Raw genomic sequence first — 17,834 nt, forward strand, 5'->3', positions numbered from 1 at the left:
GAAAGAAAGAATCTTTACAACAGAATTAAGCCTGTGTTACTTCCATCGAAACTTGTTATGTATTTCTCTTATTTGCAATTACTCCAAACGTACTCGATGAAGTGGCACACACGTTTGTGCATAACGTACGTTGAAAAAATCTCGAGCTGTACTCAGCATTAGCGTGGTGCTGACGCAGGCAGTCAACCGCGCGAGTTACGGAAGGTTAACGACAATTTTAAATCTTCATACTTGTAACTTTCAAAACCAGAGGCGCGCGCATCGTTTTTCTTTGCGTTTGACGTTTCACACTAGCGCCTTCTGTTGATGATGCAGCACAACGCAGTGTTTCGTGAAACCTTTTTAACCAGGAAATGGTATTGTCGCGCTTATCTTGGATTCTAAACAAGCTGCGTTCACAACACGCAGCACCATATCGCGCCAGACCGCGTCCGTATGATTTGTACACGGTGTGCACCTTGGCTAAAACTGTTTTTGTAGCCGCCGGGTGGAAGTTGTCATGGATAATATGCAGATTTTTTAGATACTTCAATTCGAACAAGTATCTGGTTTGCAAACTTCTCAAAGATGTTCAATCCAATGGAATGATATGTTTAGACTTTGCAAATGATATGAGTGTCCACTTGCATGCTCTTGGATGCATCTCAGTTGAAGCAAGTGTTTACATAGTTCAACTCGTACGGTGCGGAAATCTCTCAAGGGATCCCAGAGGGAACTTCTGAAGTAACCCCAAAAAATAACAGATTGAGCTCCCTAAGGAATCGTAGAAATAAAATCCCAAATTAATAGTAGAATAGTGACTCTCAGAAGTAATCCTGAAAGAAGTTCCTGAATAAATCTCAGATTGAACCTTTCATGAATCACAGAAGAAATTACTGGAAGGATCCCAGAACAAACATTTAAAGGAACCCCAAAAAGAATCTCAGATATAGCTTCCTGAGGAATCACAGAAGGATATCCCGCTTGTCATCATCCAGAAGATTCGCTATACTCCTGGCAGAATTGCCAAATGTGGAGCTTGGAATGATTGTGGACAAGCGGGTGCCCCAGGAAGTAACTTGTGTTTACATTTTTGACATTCGCGAAGTAGTGAAGCGACGACAGTTTGCGCGCCTACAAGATTGCTTGATGTACATTTGGCAGACCATGTGCTACTGGCGTACCGCCAGTCGGGGTGACATTGGGCCTGGGGGGTAACTTTGGACCAAAAATCAAGAAAGATGTTTCGCTCAAAATACTCAAATTTATCAAAATGATTATCAAAAAGTGAATAGTATATGGTAAATATAACTTGCGTTGACCATCCGATGAAGAAAATCGTCACATTTTGTTGATTTTCCATTAAGAATACGTGACGTGAATATCATGGTTAGGCGTACTGTACAAAATCGTTGTTATAAAATGTCCAGCAGAAAACAGCTGAACATCGGACATGCAATGAATTGCTGTTTTCTAGATACATTGAGTAGTTGTTTTGTAAAGTAATTTGAGTTTTATTGGTTTTGTATCCTATTTTGCATGAAAAACTTATGTATTCGAGATTTAGTACAAATAATTCATTTTGGGGGTGACTTTGGGCCATTTGAAAGCAATGCAGTCAGTACGAGAACCCTACAAATGTGAATTAAAACAACTGATAGTATTCACATTATTTCATGCAAAATACGGTGTTTGTTTTAGTAATAAATGTAAGATTCATGCAAATTTAAAAATACACGCATATCAGTTTTCAAGTAGATTGTAAGGAAATATTACTTTCGTCTTTTGAGAATGCTAGTTAAAGTTATATCTAAGGGATTGCGGATGTATTGTATAGGATCATTGATCGTTTACAACGAATGTGGTCAAACTTTCACGTTTGTTTGTCTGTGATGTTGTTTTCAAGTGACTAAACACTGATAGGTTGTGCGCAAGCATCTATATATTCATTAGTTTTGATTTGCAAGCAATCTGTTCTAACATTGAACTATTTTGTTTGAATTTTGGTGTTTGGCCCAATGTCACCCCCTAAAAGGGGTGAAATTGGGCCAATTTCAATTAGGTTATATTTTAGTCAAAATTAAAGTTGAAGCATTTACACTTTAAACAATCCTGAACAATATAAAAATGAATGTTTCTACCGAATTTAACATTGATTTAGAGCTAAAATATAGTTGTAACGACCTACAAAGGGATGGACTATGCAATTTTGACCCAATGACACCCCCACTGACGGTACATTGAAAGTCTAGTCGAATACTTACCTTATCTTACCGGTCAGGCTAAGGCCGGGGTGGCCTCTGCTGTACATAGTAGCCGCCTCCATTCCACTCGGTCCATGGCTGTTTGTCTCCAGTTCCGCACTCTGCGTAGGGTCCGCAGATCGTCCTCCACTTGGTCGACCCACCTAGCTCACTGCGCTCCACGTCTTCTTGTACCGGTCGGATGACTCTCGAGAACCATTTTAGTCGGGTTGCTATCCGACATCCTGATGACGTGACCCGCCCACCGTAGCCTCCCGATTTTCGCGGTATGGACGATGGTTGGTTCTCCCAGCAGCTGATGCAGCTCGTGGTTCATTCGCCTTCTCCAAGTCCCGTCTTCCATCTGCACTCCGCCGTTGATGGTACGCAACACCTTCCGTTCGAAAACTCCAAGGGCGCGTTGTGTGGGGTATACGTAGACAACATTGGTTTAATCAACTACACTCTTTTGAAGAACCCTGAAGGGCACGTCAATCAACGACTACGTCGACACGAACGATAACCGAGCTACCCAACGAAAAGACTGACGTCGTCCATCACGAGCACTAACGAGAGCACGTGACTGGTTGCAACGGCCTCTTTCGTCAGCAGACAACCAGCGAGGTAAGACGTGATTCCAGCAGTAGGTGATATGAGTGATTTCTCGCAAGCTGGCCATCGGCGATTTTCACACGTTGGTCCTCTGTACGTAGGGTCCACGTTTCGTGCCCATAGAGGACGACCGGTCTAATCAGCGTTTTGTAGATGGTTAACTTCGTGTTACGGCGAACTTTATTCGATCGTAGAGTTCTGCGGAGTCCAAAGTAAGCACGATTCCCTGCCACAATGCGCCTCTGAATTTCTCTGCTGGTGTCGTTGTCGGCGGTCACCAGTGAGCCCAAGTACACGAATTCTTCATCACCGTCGATATAAATTCGGGGTGGCGGACGCGCTGATTCCTCCCTGGAGCCCTTTGCCATCATGTACTTTGTCTTCGACACATTGATGATTAATCCGATTCGTCTGGCTTCACTCTTTAGTCGGATGTACGTTTCCGCCATCGTCTCAAATTTACGAGCAATAATATCATCAGCGAAACCACCTGAACGGACTTCGTGAAAATTGTTCCACTCGTGTTTATCCCCGCTCTCCTCATTGTAATATCCTGTTAAATGACAGATCGAGCAAATGAGAATCGCGCAATGCTATTGCGCTCTTACTGTATACCAATACAAGCGAGTAATGCCTGCAAGCTTATGTGGGGTTCGAATAAACGATTAGCTGGCATTATTTGCTAGATCTTCAACAGAACCAAAGGTGTTTTTCTACAACTCTCCGAAGTGCTAAAATAAAATAAAAGTGGCTACGAGGAAAAGTGTATTCTTCTAAGTGAAAAAGTGTGCTCATAAATTTTGCAGAAAGCCGGATCAATCTGCTTATATCATTCGCGGCCGCCGAGATTGACTCCGATCTCCAACGTAGGCAACAGCCGTCGACAAATATTTCAACCGCATTTTCAGGAAGGTGTGACGCAATTTTCGTCGCTGCCCTTAAAACAAGGGCCGGTAAGCAGTTTAAGCTAATTACGCAGGATATTGAGAATAATCCGTGAGTATAAATCGTGAGTTTTCACGAGGTGCAATCTTTTGTTGCAATTATTGCGCCATTTTGACCTTGGTTTTGGTACAATAGGTTTCCAGTGTTGCCAGTTGGCATTGTTCAAGGTATAATTGAATGAATTAATTGTTTTCAGACCAGTGAAACAAAGGTGACTTTACAATTGAATGAAAGCAAACAAAAAGCAATTATATTCGATTTTATAACAGTGATTAAAGATCAATTATACCATTTCACTTAAAAGTGTTAATTTTTCGTTTAATAGGGCAGTTCACGAGTGGACCATCGCGCGATTTGAAGTGGTGCAAAAAAGTGAATTTTGGATTGATAATTCTCCCAGTACTTGACGAACCAGTTTTGAGAACCATTTCATAAATCGACACGTAGTTATAATCTAATACAACGAACAGTCAACTGGACTACCCTGGAAGACATCGGTAACTCTACAGCGTAGCGGTTACCTTGTCCTCTACCTTCGCCGTTTGTTGACCAGCTACCGACCGCCGGCAGAAACGATTAAAGGGGACGAAATACACTGTTTCCGACGATCAATCCAAACCTACGCTTGAGGTCACGCAAGGTCACCGGTTGGTGATTTAATCTGGTGAGGTAATAGGATTGACTATTGACTGGTAAGTTCAGCTTGCTTTTGCCTTTTTTTTTTTGTTTTGGGGCTAACTATTGTTAATTCATTTTATTGATAAAGACAATGGCGAACACCAACATTGCCGTTACTATTGAACCCTATCGCAAGGGTACATCTTTTGGCGATTGGATTGAGCGTTTAGGTTTCTTTTTCATCGTCAATAATGTTGCAGCAGAGGCTAAACGAGCGCATTTCATAACCCTCAGCGGTCCATCGGTCTTTGCTGAATTAAAATTGCTTTATCCGAATGGAAATCTATCGGAAATTAGTTATGAAGATATGATAGCTAAATTGCGCGCGCGCTTCGATAAAACGGAGTCCGATTTGATACAGAGGCTTAAGTTCAATAACCGCGTCCAACAACCGGACGAGACAGCCGAGGACTTTGTTTTATCGGTAAAGCTACAAGCCGAATACTGTTCGTTTGATAATTTCAAATCCTTTGCCATACGAGACCGAATTGTCGCCGGTGTTAGAGATAGAGCCTTACAACAAAAACTGTTAAATGAGGAAAAATTGACTTTAGAAATGGCTGAAAAAATTATAACAACGTGGGAAATGGCCGGTGCCAATGCAAAAACTTTGAACATAAATGGTAGTAACTTTGAACAAATCGCAGCGATTAGAAGGCAGGGACCAATGCAAAGCGGTTCTAGACTGGAACAGTTAGCACGTACTTATGATATGGCACAGCAGGCGCAAAATCAGGGCAGAACATATAATAGGGGTCCCGTCAAGAATAGACTGGGGTACAGATCCTTTCATAGGAATTCTCCAGCAAACCAGAATTGGAGAGCTAGACCGATGGACAGATATCAACCGCATCCCAATCGTCCTAATTATGCCGAGATGATCTGCAATTTCTGTGGCATCAAAGGCCACATTAGAAGAAGGTGTTTTAAACTAAAGAATATGAGGAAAGAAGCAGTCAACATGGTGGAAGCAGACAGTCCAGACGAAGACGCCAACATCAGCCAGCTGATGAATCGGATGAGGACTGATTCCGAATCAGACAGCGATGATGCGAGTGATGCAGGTAGTGTTGAGTGCATGTTAGTTTCTTCTAATAACAGAATAAGTGATCCTTGTTTAGTAGAACTAACAATTGATGGTAAACAATTAAAAATGGAAGTGGACTGTGGATCATCTGTTTCGGTTATCAGCAAAGCTCAATATTATTTAAATTTTGGGAAACCTTTGAGAGAATATAGCAGGAAATTGATAGTGGTAAACGGAGCAAAACTAAAAATAGAGGGAGAAACAAGTGTGCTGGTTAGATTCAATGGGATTGAATCACAATTGCAACTACTGGTCTTGGATTGCAGCAACCATTTCATACCACTTATGGGTAGAACATGGCTAGATGTATTCTTTGTAGACTGGAGAAGATTTTTTTCTCATTCAATGAATGTGAATAATTTATCTTTGAAAAACTCGGACAATTGGGCCATAGAGGTTCAAAACAAATTTGGTAATGTTTTTGTTAAAGATTTTTCAACGCCAATCAAAGGATTTGAAGCAGACTTGGTACTTAAGACCGATCAACCCATTTTTAAAAAGGCATATGAAGTTCCATATCGGTTGAGGCAAAGAGTTATGGATTATTTGACTAAATTAGAAAATGAAAAAGTAATCACACCGATTAAAACAAGCGAATGGGCTTCGCCAGTTGTGGTAGTTATGAAAAAGAATAACGAGATTAGATTAGTGATTGATTGTAAAGTGTCCATAAACAAGGTTATAATCCCAAACACCTACCCTTTGCCAACAGCTCAGGATATTTTTGCGAGTTTAGCTGGCTGCAAAATGTTTTGCTCTCTAGATTTGGAGGGAGCCTATACGCAATTAGCCCTGTCTGACAGGTCAAGAAAGTTCATGGTAATCAACACTATCAAGGGCCTTTTCACATATAACAGATTACCTCAAGGAGCCTCGTCTAGCTCAGCTATTTTTCAACAGGTTATGGACACAGTTTTAGAAGGAATTGAGAATGTTGAAACATATTTAGATGATGTATTAATAGCTGGAAAAAACTATGAAGACTGTAAAAGAAAACTTGAGTTGGTATTGCAAAGGTTGTCTGATGCGAACATCAAGGTAAACTGGGAAAAATGCAAATTTTTTGTGACCAAACTACCCTTTTTGGGACACGTGATTAGTGAAAAAGGGTTATTACCCTGTCCAGACAAAGTTTCAACAATAGCTAATGCAAAACCTCCTAGCAACATTACAGAGCTTAAATCATACTTGGGGTTGCTAAACTACTATAACAAATTCATGCCTAATTTATCATCAAAGTTATTTCATTTATACGCTCTATTACGCAACAATGTTAAATTTATATGGAATGACAAGTGTAACAAAGCCTTTGAGGATAGCAAGCAAGCACTGTTGAATGCCAATTTTTTAGAATTTTATGATCCGATGAAACCGATTGTTGTGGTAACTGATGCTTCTGGCTATGGGCTTGGTGGAGTTATTGCTCACACAATAGATGGTATAGAGAAACCTATATGTTTTACTTCTTTTTCTCTCAATGACGCTCAAAAATCTTATCCAATTTTACATTTAGAAGCTCTAGCCTTGGTTAGCACTATCAAGAAGTTCCATAAATATCTCTACGGGCAAAAGTTTACAGTTTTCACTGATCACAAACCGTTAGTAGGAATCTTCGGGAAAAATGGCAAGCATTCTATTTATGTTACAAAACTACAGAGGTATATTTTGGAGCTCTCAGTCTACGATTTTGATATTCAATATAGGCCATCAGCTAAAATGGGAAACGCAGACTTCTGCTCTAGATTTCCTCTGCATCAGGCTGTTCCGAAAGAATGTGACTATGAATTCATTAGAAGCATCAATTTTAGTAAAAGTTTACCGATTGATTTCAAAGCGGTTGCCAGAGCAACAAAAGATGACGCCTTTTTGCAAAACATTATTTACTTTTTAAGACATGGTTGGCCTAAAAAGATTGAGAAAATCTATAGTGACGTTTATTCAAATCAACAAGATTTGGAAATTGTCGAAGGGTGCTTATTGTATCAACAAAGGGTGATTATACCAAGAATATTGCAAAAGGATATTTTGAAGCTACTACACTCCAACCATTCTGGAATTGTAAAAATGAAACAACTGGCAAGAAGAACAGTATACTGGTTTGGAATAAATAATGATATGGAAAAATTTGTTTTAAGTTGTGATGCATGCAACAGTATGGCAATTGTGGCAAAGCCAAAGACGACAGCTAAATGGTTGCCCACGAAACGACCATTTAGCAGAATTCATATAGACTTCTTTTTTTTTAAACATCACACCTTTTTGTTAATAGTAGATAGTTTTTCCAAGTGGTTGGAGATAGAATGGATGAAGAAGGGTACGGATTGTAGCAAAGTGCTTAAAAGATTGGTTGAATATTTTGCGAGGTATGGGTTACCCGATGTTCTAGTTTCTGACAATGGTCCTCCTTTTAATTCAGTTGCGTTTGTTGGTTTTCTGGAAAAGCAAGGAATTAAGGTGCTAAAGAGCCCGCCATACAATCCTCCGAGCAATGGCCAAGCGGAAAGATTAGTAAGAACTACGAAAGAGGTACTTAAGAAATTTTTGATGGACGATGAAATCGCTGAGTTAGAATTGGAGGACCAGATTAATTTATTTTTGTTTAATTATCGCAATAGTGCTTTGACTATAGATGGAGAATTTCCATCCGAAAAGATATTTAAGTTCAAACCCAAGACACTTGTGGATTTGCTTAATCCAAAAAGCCATTACAAAAATCAACTAACACCACTACAGCCAGATGATGAAGATACAAATACCTCACATCCTAACAATGATCAAGACCCTATAAATAATCTGATGGCTGGTGATGTGGTTTGGTACAAGAACCATAACCCGCACCACCTTTCACGATGGTTAAAAGCTACTTTTCTAAAACGGTTTTCTAAAAATACATTCCAGGTGGAAATTGGAAGCGTGCGGGTAATGGCCCACAGACAACAGCTACGTCACGTTAAGGAGCAAGTTACGCTTCGGCCAAATGTAACGGTGGTGGCCCCTCTCACCGCCAGGGGAGTCGTTAGCGACGAAGAGGAGGAACCATTCCTCGGTTTTCCAGAGGATACCAAGAGATGGACGAGAAAACGGAAGCAGGTCGAGCAAAATGAAACAAATAGTGGGCTAAGACGATCTAAACGAAGAAGAATAGTGAAAGTAGATGAAGATTATGTATACAATTGAAATTTGATCTGAATTAATATGTGTTCGTTAAGCAAAACATTGTATTCTGTTCTGAATGTATAATTTGAATTTGTATAGGTTAAGTAGACAAAAGTCTTTTCTGAAGAAATCTCTCACTCTGAATTATAATTTTAAATATTAGCTCTAACTTCCTTAAGGGGGAAGAGTTGTAATATCCTGTTAAATGACAGATCGAGCAAATGAGAATCGCGCAATGCTATTGCGCTCTTACTGTATACCAATACAAGCGAGTAATGCCTGCAAGCTTATGTGGGGTTCGAATAAACGATTAGCTGGCATTCTTTGCTAGATCTTCAACAGAACCAAAGGTGTTTTTCTACAACTCTCCGAAGTGCTAAAATAAAATAAAACTCATTACACCTTCTAACGCAATGTTGCACAGCAAGCATGAAAGACCATCACCTTGCCGTAACCCTCTGCGAGATTCGAAGGGACTCGAGAGTGATACTCGAACTACGCACATCACTCGATCCATCGTCGCCTTGATCAATCGTGTCAGTTTATCCGGGAATCCGTATTCGTGCATCATCTGCCATAGCTGTTCTCGATCGATTGTATCATACGCCGATTTGAAATCGATGAACAAGTTATATGTGGGCACGTTGTGTTCGCGGCATTTCTGCAACACCTGGCGGATGGCGAACATCTGGTCCGTTGTAGCGCGTTCACCCATAAATCCAGCCTGATATTGCCCCACGAACTCTCTTGCAATCGGTGATAGACGGCGGCATAAATTTTGAGAGAGTATCTTGTAGGCAGCACTCAGTAGTGTGATCGAGTGGTAGTTCCCGCAGTCCAACTTGCCGCCCTTTTTGTAGATGGGACACACGATACCTCCCATCCATTCCACCGGTAATACTTCCTCCTCCCAAATCTTGATAATGACCCCGTGTAGTGCTTTTCTACCGTATTTTAGAAGCTCGCTTGGTAGTTGATCTGCTCCAGCGGCTTTGTTGTTTTTCAAGCAGCCAACCTCCTCCTCAATCAATTGGAGGTCAGGAGCCGGAAGTCTTTCGTTCTGTGCACATACTCCTAGATCTGTTACCACGCCACCTTCGGTACTTGCAACGTCGCCATTGAGGTGCTCATCGTAATGCTGCCGACACCTTTCGACCACCTCACGCTCGCTCGTGAGAATATTCCCGTGATTATCTCGGCACATGTCGGCTTGTGGCACAAAGCCTCTGCGCGAGCGGTTCAGCTTCTCGTAGAACTTTCGTGTGTCCTTAGCACGTTACAGCTCTTCCATCGCTTCGCAATCTCATTCTTCCTGTTGGCGCTTCTTCATCCGGAAGACTGAGTTCTGCCTGTTCCGCGCCTGTCTGTAACGTGCCTCATTCGCTCTCGTACGGTGTTGCAGCATTCTCGCCCATGCTGCATTCTTCTCGTTTTTCAACTGTTCACATTCGCCGTCGTACCAGTCGTTTCTGTGATTCGGAGTCGCGAAACCTAGTGCTGTAGCCGAGGTACTACCTATGGCGGATCGGATGTCCCTCCAGCCATCTTCAAGTGTAGCTGCGCCAAGCTGCTCTTCCGTTGGTAGGGCCACTGCTAACTGCTGCGCGTAGTCTTGAGCCACTTCTACGTTACGCAGCTGCTCGATGTTGAGTCGCGGCGTTCGACTTTGTCGCGTGGTGATAACTGTCGAAAGTTTTCAGCGCATGCATTCAGCGACTAAGTAGTGATCCGAATCTATATTCGCACTGCGGTATGTGCGGACATTGGTTATATCCGAGAAGAATTTACCGTCGATTAGAACGTGGTCGATTTGGTTTTCTGTTTGGTGGTCGGGTGATCTCCTGGTGGCTTTGTGGATATCTTTGCGGGGAAAGAAGGTGCTTCGGACTACCATATCACGGGAGGCTGCAAAGTTTGCGCATCGCTGGCCGTTATCATTCGATACGGCGTGCAGGCTGTTTCGCCCGATTACCGGTCTGTACATTTCCTCCCTTCCTACCTGCGCGTTCATGTCGCCGACAACGATTTTCACGTCACGCGGCGAGCAACCATCGTATGTTTGCTCTAACTGCGCGTAGAACGCTTCTTTCTCGTCATCGGGTCTCCCTTCGTGTGGGCAGTGGACGTTGATGATGCTGTAGTTGTAGAAACGGCCCTTAACTCTCAACATGCACATCCTTGCGTTGATCGGCTGCCACCCGATCACACGTTGTCGCATCTTGCCCAACACTATAAATCCTGTTCCCAGTTCATTGGTGGTGCCACAGCTTTGGTAGAAGGTAGCCGCTCGATGCCCGCTTTTCCACACTTTCTGACCAGTCCAACAAAGTTCCTGCAACGCCACGATGTCGAAGTTGCGGGGATGTAGTTCGTCGTAGATTATCCTGCCACATCCTGCGAAACCTAGTGACTTGCAATTCCATGTTCCAAGTTTCCAATCGTAGTCCTTATTTCGTCGCGTGGATCTTTGCCGATTGTATCGAGTCGTATTTTCTCCTATGTTATTCGCAATGGGGATTTTTACGGGTGGCTTATTGGGCCTACGCCAACACTCCTGTCTCGCCGGAGGGCCATCGTGTCAGTTCTGTTTAACGTCCCAACCAACACTGGGACGACTACGCTGATGGGGCTACCACCTTGGATCTAGCTGGGCATGGTGCAGCGTTTCTTACTCAGCCGCTGGATGCCAGAACAGACGCTGTTTGAGCCGCCCCTCCTTGGTGAACAGACGCTCGAGACGTACCTCCTCAATCTAGCTGAAGTTAGAAGGAGAACAGTGCCCATGCTGCACTACCAGCTAAGCACACAACTCTTAGTTGGTGGTCATCGCTTGACCCGTGGAAGCATGAGGTAGGAACTTGTGAGGACCAGAGCTATGTTGGACGCTCTCCTTATCGACTCACCGTTTTGCAGCCCACATTTACTTTACAATGTACGTTAAATTTGATTCCACGTATCAGTATTTGTAACAATTCATTTACAACAAAACTTATGGTTTTACCAGTTAATCTCAAAAATCTAGATTTTTCTGTTTTTCCGGATTTATGGCCGGAGGTTCTGAGGTAACCTCTTTAACAGATAGAGGTACAACCTATAATTCGTCTTCCAAATCTAGCTTGCGGCATTCCCAACTTCATGATGTTTGCAAAACAAAAGTATTGGACCATGTTTTTAGAGATTTTGGATACACTGGCCACTTCTCCGGATTTTTTTTTTGTCTTTATTAAAGAGATTTTCAGCCCTGGGCTGGTTCATCTCTGTGCTAAGTTTCTCCGGATGTTCCGGAAACCTGGTGCCGCCAGAAAAAGGACCACTTTTTGACCGGTTCTGAAACCTAGCTCGTGATATATCAAACTTCATGATTTTTCAAAACAAGACTATCGATATATGTTTTAAGAGATTTTGGATACATTGGCCACTTTCGTCACTGGATGTTCCGCAAACCAGGTGGCTTCAGGGAAGTGGCCACTTTCTGATCGGTTCTGAAACCTAGCTTGCGACAAATTAAACGTCATTTTTTTTTTGCAAAACGAGAGCATTGTAACATGTTTCTAGAAGTTTTGGATACACTTCTCCGGATGATATTTGATGCCCTCAGGAAAGCGACTGTTTGTTTATCACAAAATTTAACGAAAAGTTCAATTGTCCGCGTGAAAATACTGCTTAATTGAGTTGTCCAAAAAATGTCTCACGAAACCCAATGCAAGCCTATCCATATACGTGAGAACAAAAGATGTTTACAAAGTTCTTACAGATAGATTAACACGGGAAGTTTGAACACAAATCACTACCACTCAGGCATTTGGATTAGTCAATAAACTCCCAAAAAAATTCCATTAGAAATATCTGAAAGAATTCCAGAATAAACTACTGGAGGAATTCCAGAAAAGGTTCTTGGAGCTATCCCGGAAAAAGCACCCGGCGGAAATACCGTAGGAATCCCGGAAATAATTCTTTTTTTTTTTTTTCAAAGTGATTACGGCGGTAGCAACACTGTGCTTATGTTCTACACCGCACCCTTTCCCTACATTTGCTTCTAAGAGCCTCTATTTTTGTTTCAACACACAGAAGTACGTAGGCATGCGTGGCCCAAGTCGACACTGTTTTGGCCTGCGTTGAACAAAAATAGTTTTAATAAAAGTTTCCCCTTTTTTTCTTTATGTCAATTGGTTTGTTGTAGTATGGTCCATGTATTTAGTTAGGTTCTTGTCAATTTGTCAGTTATTCGAAGAAGATCTCCAAGGTAATAGTCAATTAAGTCATTCTGATTTGTTCTATCATAGCAGCTTTAGTCTTTGCTTTATTGAAGTGTAGTTTTATTGGAAATATGCTGAATGTCGTTAATAAAAAGAGACGTCTGGAACTGTAACCTGCTAGTTGTTCCGTCATGCAGATACGTCATGTCTTAATAATGCCTAGGAGATTAACGAAAACACGTGTGTTCGGTCGGGTGTCCATTGCGTAGAAAGTCAAGGAAAATAGGTTTCTTTATTGTCAGTTGTTATGTAAGCCTCGCTTGAAGCACTTCCCGTGAGAACCCTGTCATCTGTACATCAACTAATCCGTATCTTCGTACACAGCTAAATACTGTACTGTCAACCGGCGAAAAGCCTGCGGGTAAATATTAAAAAATGAATAATAATGCTGTCTAGCGCATTGTTTCCTATCGGCCACTATTTTAGTCTAGTCCCAACTGCAAGCTTTTTTTTTCCAATCTTAGCGTCAATTGTCTTCTAGATCCTTCTAGATAGATTTATCGAATCAGTCGAACCCGTATGTTAAAATATAGTCGATTCTGTGTCAAATTGTTTTCTTGATTTCTACTTCTCTGTGTTCATCTCTTGTGTGAAAAACCCACAGAAACATGTAACTGAACTCCTGATATTTTTCTGTTGGTGTCATAACACCATCTAAGAGATAAACAAAAATACGCCAAGTTGGTCAGTTGATTGTAATAAAACAAAAATTGCTTGTCAACTATTATGTATTCATCCCCCTACGAATACTATGAAAAATATTCAAATTCGTTCTGTCCTATCGGTCCTACCTAGATAAACCATGTCATTTTCTCATGCGTGGCCTAGAAATGTCAACCTAGTCATACAAAAGTAACGTTGTTCAGTTAATAAAAAGCAGTCAGCTTTTGTCCAAAATGTCACGTCGAACGCATTGATGTCAACAATGCGTTTAAATGTTCGCACGTTAGCTTCGAATCTATCAGCACAATTAAGTGCTGCAAATCTCCTTCCCACTATTAATTCGTCGGTTGATTTTAATTGCATTATTTAAAGAAAATATGACCAACTAACATGATAAAAATAGAAAAAGCGACTATGACATTAATAAATTACTAATCAAAATCAACCGAGAAACGTGAGAAATAGAGCCCAAACAACATTTTGAAGTCAGCTGGCTGTTAAAGGTTCCAAAACCTGTCACAAATCCTATAATACTTTTATTAGGATTTGTAACGATCATCAAAACCTTCTCAAATCCAACCGACTTTGAACTATTGCTTAGGAATAGACTCTACTGAGCCCTGGCGGTTCCTCCGTGTTTATCGAGCATGTCTGATGCATATGATCAGCCATACTCCATCTGCAGCAGCCGGTTCGTGATGAACCGTTGGAGGCGCATTAAAGTGTTAAAAAGGTGATACGTTTCACTAAAGAACACTACATTACAATAATCAAAATGAAACTCCTTCACTTTAATACCGTCAACCCCTGCGAACTTGGCCAGGGAGTCTCCTCAGTCTCCCCTACGGAAAATAAATTGGTCGGTTTTCCTCTCCAAAGAACGTGACATGGATGGAGCTATCGAAAATAGAATTTCTTCCAGCTTCTTGTGTGATAAATATCGTCACAAGTGTCACATACCTACGTTATACCCCCGCGTTTGACACACGACAATGAAAAGAGAGAAAATTAATCCTGAAAATGCTTTATCTAGTTTTAGACCGAGGAAAAAGTTCATACACGGATTCCTCTAAGAAATTCAAAAAATCCTCTAAGGGTTTTTGCAGGGATTTTTTTTAGGTATTCCTCCAGCAATTCCTCTGGGAACTCATCTCAACAATCCTCCAGGAATTGCTCTAGAGATTCCTACAAAAGTTCCTCTAGATACTCCTCCAGGAACTCCTCCGAGAATTTTTCCAAGGGTTCCTCCAGGAATTTCTCCAGCCATTCCTACAGGCATTCTTCCAGACATTCCTTCCTCTAGGAATTGATTGTCATTACTAGAGGAATCACTGAAGGGAACCTTTAAGGGATTTCTCCAGGAATGCCTCCAAGCATTTCTGTTGGAATTCCTCTGGGGATTCCGCCAGGAATTCGTTCAAAAATTTCTCTACGGATTCCTCCAGGGATTTCTCCAGTGATTCCCAGTGATTCCTACAGTAATTCCTCGCTGAATTTATTCGAGAATTCCTCCAGAGATTCATCCAGAAATTCTTACAGGTATTCCTCTAGGCATTCCTCCAAGGATTTCTCCAGGAAATCCTCAAGAATTTCATCCAGGGATGCCTTCAGGGACTTCTCCAAAAATAACCCCAAGAATAACCCCAAGAAATCTTCCAGGAATTCCTCCAAAAATTCTATCAGGTATTCCTCCAACCATTTGTGCAGGGATTCTTCAGGCATTCACCCAGAAATCCCTTCAGGATTTTTCCTAGAATTCATTATGCGACTTCTTCAGTGCTTCCTCCAGGGATTCCTGCAAGCATTCCTTCAGGAATTCCGCCAGAAATTCTTCCAGGAACTGTGTCAGGGATTTCTCCAGGGATTCTCCCAGAAACAACTCCAGGAATTTCTTCAGTAATTCTTACAGACATTCCACTAGGAATCGCTTCAGGGATCCCTCTAGAAATTTCTATAGTTATTTTCTCCAGCAATTTCTCTAGAATTTATTCCAGGAACTCCCCAAAGGATTACTTCAGATACTTCTCCAAGGATTCCTCATGGAACTCCTCCGGGAATTTAAACAGATTCCTCTAGTAATGCTCTAGAAATTCATTCAGGCGTTTCTCCAGAGATTCCCCCAGGAATACCCTCAGCAAAAATTCAAGAATTCCTCCAGATATTCCTTCAGAAATCCCTCCAGGGATTCCTCTAAGAATTCTTCCTGGGATTTCTCAGGAATTCCTCTAGAGATTCCTCCAGGGATTCCTCCAGAAGTTGTTCCTAGGATTCCTCCAGGGATTTCTCCAGTGATTCCTACAGGAATTTCTCGCAGAATTTATTTGAGAATTCCTCCAGGGATTTCCCCAGAAGTTCCTACAGGTATTCTTCTAGGCATTCCTCCAAGGACATCTCGAGGCAATTCTCAAGAATTTCATCCAGGGATACCTCCAGGGATTTCTTTAAGAAATCCTCCTGGAATTCCTCCAAAAGTTCTATCTGGTATTCCTTCAATCATTCGTGCAGGAATTCTTCCAGGCATTCCTCCAGGAATCCCTTCAGGTTTTTTCAAGAATTCATTCTGCGATTTCTTCAGTACTTCCTCCAGGGATTCCTCCAGAGATTAACCCTCTAATACCCAACCCCGCCTTTAGGGGTATAGTTTGAGCATTTTTGTAATTTTTGTTTCGTGGGAAATCAAAACTTTTATATTTTTGGCTGATATTTAGGACTGTTTTGTATATCTCAAAATGGTTTTTGGTGTATTTTAAAGCGTATTTACATTTTTTAAAAATCATTGAAAAATTGATGTTTTGGTCACCTTTTAGAAGTCATTGTTTATTTTGTATTGAATCGCTACAATTAACATATTTTAAATTTTTCCCAAACCATTCTATCCTTGTTTAATAGTTTGAGGGGATCGAATACACTCTAAAATTATTTTCCTTAAAATTACACGGAAAATAAAATTTTATGTGAAAAAAATTTAAAATAAAAATATTTCAACAATTATCATAAAATCTCAAAATGTTTTCATCCCAAAAAATCCGTACCCCAAATAGGCTTCCAGGAAAAATATAAAAGTGTGGGGATGTTCAAAAATAAAAATTAGAAAAATCAAAAACTGAAATTCACGAAATCGAGAATTAAAAAGAATCATCTTCCAAAACATGTTTAAATCGATTTTAGATGACGAAAAATGATATTTAGATCAAAATCAAAAATTTGGGTATTAGAGGATTAATCCAGAAATTCCTACAAGTATTCCTCTAGGCATTCCTCCAAGGATTTCTCCAGGCAATTCTCAAGAATTTCATCCATGGTTGCCTCCATGGACTTCTCCAAGAATACCTCCAAGAAATCCTTCTGGAATTCCTCCAAAAACACTTTCAGGTATTCCTTCAACTATTCGTGCAAGAATTCTGCCAGGCATGCCTCCAGGAATTCCTTCAGATTTTTTCAACAATTCATTCTGCGATTTCTTTAGTACTTCCTCCAGGTATTTCTTCAAGCATTCCTTCAGAAATTCCGCCACGGATTCTTCCAGGAATTGTGTCAGGGATTGCTCCAAGGATTTTCCCAGAAACTTCTCCAGGAATTTCTTCGGTAATTCTTACAGAGATTCCACCAGGAATCGCTTCAGGGATCCCTCCAGAAATTTCTATAGTAATTTCGCCAGCAAATCCTCTAGATTTTTTTCCTGGAACTCCCCAAGGGATTTCTTCAGAAACTTCTCCAAGGATTCCTCATGGAACTCCTCCGGGATTTAATCAGAGATTCCTCTAGTAATGCTCTAGAAATTCATCCAGGCATTTCTCCAGAGATTGTTCCAGGAATTGCCTCAGCAAAATTTTCAAGAATTCCTCCAGATATTCCATCAGAAATCCCTCCAGGGATTCCTCCAAGAATTCCTCCTGGGATTTCTCAGGAATTCCTCTAGGGATTCCTCCAGTAATTCCATCAGAAGTTCTTCCTAAGATTCCTTCAATGGTTGCTTCAGGAATTCCCTCAGGAATTCTACCAGGAATTGCTCCAGAGATTTGTCCAGATATTTCTCGAGGCATTCCTTCAAGCATTCCTCTAGGGATTCCTCGAGGAATTCCTCCAGAATTCCAACCAGGCATTTTCCAAGAATTTCCTGAAAAAAAAAACTCCGGGCATCCTCCAGGAATTCGTTGAGGAATTCATCCAGGAACTCCTCCAGGGACTGTTCCAGGAACTCCTCTAGGAAATGCT

The 17,834-nt window shown here is 41.2% G+C and overlaps 2 protein-coding genes across 5 annotated transcripts in view; one reads left to right on the top strand and one right to left on the bottom strand.

Moving 5' to 3' along the window:
- The window catches only part of LOC109405399 (pyrokinin-1 receptor), a 398,748-nt gene that overhangs the window by 107,586 nt on the left and 273,328 nt on the right, over positions 1 to 17,834 (bottom strand). The gene's annotated exons all lie outside the window — the stretch shown is intronic.
- LOC134284256 (uncharacterized protein K02A2.6-like) lies at positions 3,391 to 9,096 on the top strand. Of its 2 annotated transcripts, none has more exons than XM_062843000.1 (2): positions 3,391 to 4,471; positions 4,546 to 9,096. In XM_062843000.1, the coding sequence occupies exon 2, from the start codon at positions 4,549 to 4,551 to the stop codon at positions 8,719 to 8,721; it is 4,173 nt and encodes a 1,390-aa protein (XP_062698984.1). In that variant the 5' UTR covers positions 3,391 to 4,471; positions 4,546 to 4,548; the 3' UTR covers positions 8,722 to 9,096. The 2 variants fall into 2 exon arrangements, with proteins under 2 accessions (XP_062698984.1, XP_062698982.1); XM_062842998.1 differs by having other exon boundaries at positions 3,391 to 3,830; positions 4,105 to 9,096.

This window comes from Aedes albopictus, chromosome 1 (assembly GCF_035046485.1).
Source record: "Aedes albopictus strain Foshan chromosome 1, AalbF5, whole genome shotgun sequence".
Lineage (NCBI taxonomy): Eukaryota > Metazoa > Arthropoda > Insecta > Diptera > Culicidae > Aedes > Aedes albopictus.